Source organism: Brachyhypopomus gauderio, chromosome 6, assembly GCF_052324685.1.
Source record: "Brachyhypopomus gauderio isolate BG-103 chromosome 6, BGAUD_0.2, whole genome shotgun sequence".
NCBI classification, from domain to species: Eukaryota; Metazoa; Chordata; class Actinopteri; order Gymnotiformes; family Hypopomidae; genus Brachyhypopomus; species Brachyhypopomus gauderio.
This window is the reverse complement of record NC_135216.1, coordinates 29,515,991-29,521,990: the sequence shown is the minus strand read 5'-3', so window position 1 is coordinate 29,521,990 and position 6,000 is coordinate 29,515,991. Positions and strand designations below refer to the sequence as shown.

The 6,000-nt window shown below is 43.8% G+C and overlaps 1 protein-coding gene across 2 annotated transcripts in view; it reads right to left on the bottom strand.

Annotated features, from left to right (window-relative positions):
- The window catches only part of LOC143517629 (tripartite motif-containing protein 16-like), a 7,681-nt gene extending 5,093 nt beyond the window's left edge, over nucleotides 1-2,588 (bottom strand). Inside the window, exons 1-2 of one of the 2 annotated variants that reach the window (XM_077010344.1) lie at nucleotides 1,222-2,588; nucleotides 621-716 (exon numbers count right to left, since the gene is read on the bottom strand). In XM_077010344.1, coding sequence (XP_076866459.1) covers nucleotides 621-716; nucleotides 1,222-1,926 — 801 coding nt within the window. In that variant the 5' untranslated portion in view covers nucleotides 1,927-2,588. The remainder of the gene's footprint in view (nucleotides 1-620; nucleotides 717-1,221) is intronic. The other variant, XM_077010343.1, reaches the window with a different exon arrangement.
- Between the last annotated feature and the right edge of the window lie 3,412 nt (nucleotides 2,589-6,000).

Genomic DNA, 6,000 nt, shown 5'->3' with positions numbered 1-6,000 from the left:
TGTTAACGGGCCGCCCAATGGAGGATGGGTTCCCTTTTGAGTCTTGGTTCTCCCGAGGTTTCTTCCTATTCCCCACAATCATAGGGAGTTTTTCCTCGCCACTGTCGCCTTTGGCTTGCTCATTAGGGTTCTGGACCCATAGTATTGTTAACCTTGTAAACCCTGTAAAGCTGCTTTGCGACAACTTGAGTTGTTAAAAGCGCTATACAAATAAACTTTGATTGATTGAAATAAACTTTGATTGACTAGCTGATGGAGGAGAGGTCCTACACTGGTCTCCTCACTGGCTGATGGAGGAGAGGTCCTACACTGGTCTCCTCACTAGCTGATGGAGGAGAGGTCCTACACTGGTCTCCTCACTAGCTGATGGAGGAGAGGTCCTACACTGGTCTCCTCACTATCTGATGGAGGAGAGGTTCTACACTGGTCTCCTCACTAGCTGATGGAGGAGAGGTTCTACACTGGTCTCCTCACTAACTGATGGAGGAGAGGTCCTACACTGGTCTCCTCACTAGCTGATGGAGGAGAGGTCCTACATTGGTCTCCTCACTAGCTGATGAAGGAGAGGTCTGTCTGAGCTCTGAAGTAGCTGCTCCAGCAGTTCTCTGCTCAGTTCTCACCTTCAGAGTGTCCACAGCCTGCTGCAGCTCCTGGACCTTCTTCTCTTTCTCCTGGATTCTCTGCTGGAGTTTCCTCTGCTCCTCCTTTAATCCACTCTGTGGGTGAACAATATATTCATCTTCTAGTGAATTATAGCTAAGAGGTGTGAATACTGATGGTGGCTAAATAGGTTCAAATCTCTCAGCCACACTTGCAGGTGAAGAAGCAGTGAAATACTGGATGAGTGATGACTAGGCAGTGTTCACCAACAAGTCTGACAAGATTTTATACCAACACTCATTACTGAGAGTGCATGTATCACCTGCTTAAACATGAATTCAGCTACTGAAATAAGAGTTCCTATTATAAATCCTATTATTGAATTATTATAGCTGTTTCCAGATCAGATATGCATTTATTATTGATTAATGTAACTGTTTCCAGATCAGATATGCATTTATTATTGATTAATGTAACTGTTTCCAGATCAGATATGCATTTATTATTGATTAATGTAACTGTTTCCAGATCAGATATGCATTTATTATTGATGAATGTATCTGTTTCTAGATCAGATGTGTATTAAGTATGAACTGAATGTCACAGGTTTCTGGTTCTCACCTGTTTCTGGGCTCTTTCTGTAGCAGCTGCCACTGCATCGTGACCTTTGTGGTCCTCCATCGTGCACATAAAGCAGATGAAGCTTTGGTCAGTACGACAGTAGATCTTCTTCACTTCATCATGCTGTGAGCAGAACTTCTGTTGTATCTGTGAGGAGACTTTGACCAGTGTGTGTCTTTTCAATCCAGGAACTTCATAGTGAGGTTGGAGATGAGTTTCACAGAAGGAGGCCTGACACATCAGACAGGACTTGATGGCTTTGTGTTTTCTCCCAGTGCAGAAATCACACTCCACCTCTTCAGGTCCAGTGGAACAGAGAACAGGAGGAGCAGACTGGAGATCTGTCTTCTTCACTTCAGACTGGAGATATGTCTTCTTCACTTCAGACTGGAGATATGTCTTCTTCTTCAGATCCGCTTGGTATTCTATCTTCTTCTTCAGTTCAGCTTGTAATTCTTCCTGCTTGTGTTTCTCTATCACGTTAGCCAGCAAGTTGTTTCTGTGTAGAACAGGTCTTGGAGTATAAGTCGCTCTGCACTGAGGACAGCTGTAGATTCCCCTCTGATCATCCTGATCCCAGCAGTTATTAATACAGACCATACAGAAACTGTGTCCACAGGGAATAGCCACTGGGTCCTTCAGTATATCCAGACAAATTGGACATTTGAACTGGTCCTGATCTACCCAAATACTGGTTTCTGCCATGTTCCTGCAGTCTACACCGAGAGAGCCCCACTCTGAGATCAGTTTAATGTAGTCTGAATCAGAGTCCTGGTTCTGTGGTTGTTAGAGTGTCGTAGGCAGAGGGGAAGAGCACAACAAATACCTAAAATAACGTCAAGTGCTAACAGAGAAGAATGTAGCTGTCGCATGTAGGGAGGGAGTTCTTTTGTGGAAGGCGTGATCAAGCATCATTGGTGTTTGAAGTACAAACAGAAACTTTCCCACCATTTGTCTCTTACTGGATCCACAGCTTCTTGTGTAACAGGAAAGGTTTATAATGGGGACACATTTCAGACCCTCAAAGGACTGTGTGCTCTTCTCCCCTGAACTCTTCATACCACTCTCACAGTTCCTCTGACACTATTGGTTGGCCTCATCTGAAATAACAATACGTTTGTGTCCCAGGAGGAAGCCATTCAAAGTCAGTAACATGGAGCTTTATTCAAACAGCTGTGGAGATGACCATAGGTTTCAGAAAGATGTCCAACCCACTGCATCCATTGAAGAAACGGCTCCATAGACAGCAGAGCAGAGTGCTACAATCTCCTGGGTACCATCATTCAGAAATGGCACTGCAGTGAAGAGGGACGCCCAGCAGTGCTTGTATTTCCTGCGTCAACTCAATGCTTGTGACGCGGGGATAGAGGTGGCAGGAGGCTGCAAACTAAATGCTTTATTTGTACAAACACAAAGACTCAGACCGAAAGCCAATAACTATGCAGATAAGAGTACTCAAGGCAGGTAACGAGACTTCAGGGTAGAAGGTGATGGCTTGTCCAGCAGTGTGAGGCGAAGGCTTAGCAATGCGCAGCACTGAACTGCACGACCTGTGGGCTTTTGTATAGTGTGCTGCAGATGAGGAACAGGTGTCAGTACTGTGGTGATTGGGGTGATTGTGATCTAGGGAGTGGTCTGCACTGGAGTGGGGAGTGGGCGTGAGTGTCTGTGAGTCAGTGCTCGTGCACGCCCTCTGGTGGCTTCTAGGCTGACCCACCGTGAAAATGCTTCAATCACTGCTGGTCCAGTTCTACACTACCATAATAGAGTGCCTCATTGCATCTTCCATCTCTGTCTAATTTGGCAGTGGTGGTGTATATACAGTAGTGGTGTATATACAGTGGTGGTGTATATACAGTAGTGGTATATATACAGTAGTGGTGTATATGCAGTGGTGGTGTATATACAGTAGTGGTGTATATACAGTGGTGGTGTATATACAGTGGTGGTGTATATGCAGTAGTGGTGTATATACAGTGGTGGTGTATATACAGTGGTGGTGTATATACAGTAGTGGTGTATATGCAGTAGTGGTGTATATACAGTGGTGGTGTATATACAGTAGTGGTGTATATGCAGTAGTGGTGTATATACAGTAGTGGTGTATATACAGTGGTGGTGTATATACAGTAGTGGTGTATATGCAGTAGTGGTGTATATACAGTGGTGGTGTATATACAGTAGTGGTGTATATGCAGTAGTGGTGCATATACAGTGGTGGTGTATATGCAGTAATGGTGTATATGCAGTGGTGGTGTATATACAGTAGTGGTGTATATGCAGTAGTGGTGTATATGCAGTAGTGGTGTATATACAGTGGTGGTGTATATGCAGTAATGGTGTATATGCAGTAGTGGTGCATATACAGTGGTGGTGTATATGCAGTGGTGGTGTATATGCAGTGGTGGTGTATATACAGTAGTGGTGTATATACAGTAGTGGTGTATATGCAGTAGTGGAGTATATGCAGTAGTGGTGCATATGCAGTGGTGGTGTATATACAGTAGTGGTGTATATGCAGTAATGGTGTATATGCAGTAGTGGTGTATATGCAGTAGTGGTGTATATACAGTGGTGGTGTATATGCAGTAATGGTGTATATGCAGTGGTGGTGTATATGCAGTAGTGGTGCATATACAGTGGGGGTGTATATGCAGTAATGGTGTATATGCAGTAGTGGTGTATATACAGTGGTGGTGTATATACAGTAGTGGTGTATATACAGTAGTGATGCATATGCAGTGGTGGTGCATATGCAGTGGTGGTGCATATGCAGTAGTGGTGTATATACAGTGGTGGTGTATATGCAGTAGTGGTGTATATGCAGTGGTGGTGTATATACAGTAGTGGTGTATATACAGTAGGGGTGCATATACAGTAGTGGTGCATATACAGTAGTGGTGTATATGCAGTAGTGGTGTATATGCAGTAGTGGTGCATATGCAGTGGTGGTGTATATACAGTAGTGGTGTATATACAGTAGTGGTGTATATGCAGTAATGGTGTATATGCAGTAGTGGTGTATATCACTAGGGGCAGTAGTATATCAGTAGGGGCAGTCATGGCCTGGCGGTTAGGGAACTGGACTTGTGACCGGAGGGTCGTGGGTTCGATTCCCAGACAGGCCATGACTGAGGTGTCCTTGAGCAAGGCACCTAACCCCAACTGCTCCCCGGGCGCCGGGCTAGGGCTGCCCACCGCTCTGGGCACGTGTGATCCACAGCCCCCTAGTAATCACTAGTGTGTGTGTGTGTTCTGACTGCACAGATGGGTTAAAAGCGGAGGACAAATTTCGATTGGGGTGTAAAAAATCACAATTGACAAAATATGGCACATTTCATTTCACATTTCATTTCATTTCATTTCATATGCAGTAGTGGTGCATATACAGTGGTGGTGTATATGCAGTAATGGTGTATATGCAGTGGTGGTGTATATGCAGTAGTGGTGCATATACAGTGGTGGTGTATATGCAGTAATGGTGTATATGCAGTAGTGGTGTATATACAGTGGTGGTGTATATACAGTGGTGGTGTATATACAGTGGTGATGCATATGCAGTGGTGGTGCATATGCAGTGGTGGTGCATATGCAGTAGTGGTGTATATACAGTGGTGGTGTATATGCAGTAGTGGTGTATATGCAGTGGTGGTGTATATACAGTAGTGGTGTATATACAGTAGTGGTGCATATACAGTAGTGGTGCATATACAGTAGTGGTGTATATGCAGTAGTGGTGTATATGCAGTAGTGGTGCATATGCAGTGGTGGTGTATATACAGTGGTGGTGTATATACAGTATTGGTGTATATACAGTAGTGGTGTATATGCAGTAATGGTGTATATACAGTGGTGGTGCATATGCAGTGGTGGTGTATGTACAGTGGTGTATATGCAGTGGTGGTGTATATGCAGTGGTGGTGTATATACAGTAGTGGTGCATATGCAGTGGTGGTGTATATGCAGTGGTAGTGTATATGCAGTAGTGGTGCATATACAGTAGTGGTGCATATACAGTAGTGGTGCATATGCAGTGGTGGTGTATATGCAGTAGTGGTGCAAATCTGTAAGTATGGTATTTTTAAATAGTTGAAATTGTTGATTGTACAGTAGAGTGATATGAATAAGACTAAACATAACCTGGTAAGAGACAAAGGAAATAACACTGTAGGTTTTTACCTAGAAACTAGAGTTGTGTTATACAGTATCTCATTACAACGGGACTGAGTTACTAAAGTTCTTTAAATGTAGCTAAAGGACAAAGGGAAGGAAAACGACCACCCAGAAAAGACAAGAGGGGTTGGGCGGTTTATATATAGTTGCTTACATACAGGTTATTTATAGTATATAGTCTGGTTTTAGATGTTGCAACAGAACACTTTCATCAAAACAGATATTTAGGGTAAGGCTGCAACAAAGGAAAACAGATCAAATACTCTTCTGTACACAGACAGCATGTACTGTCAGATGGTTTAAATGGAATTCCCCACACTAGCAGGGAAGCAGCGTGTATGGTAAAACACCGTAAACGGAATCCCCCGCCACTGCATATTTTCAAGTTCACAGACACAGAAGCACTTGCACTGAGTGAGACTGCAGTTTCCATAACAACTTTTCCTGATTCCACAGTAGCACACCAGCGTGTTTGTGTTGTGTGTGTCCCAGAAGCACACCTTCAGTCCACTGGACCACACCCTCATTCAGTGTACCGCAGGTCAATCTTCATGAAAAGAACCTCTGAAAAAGGCAGGAATTATGAGACAACATCGTGGGTCTCCT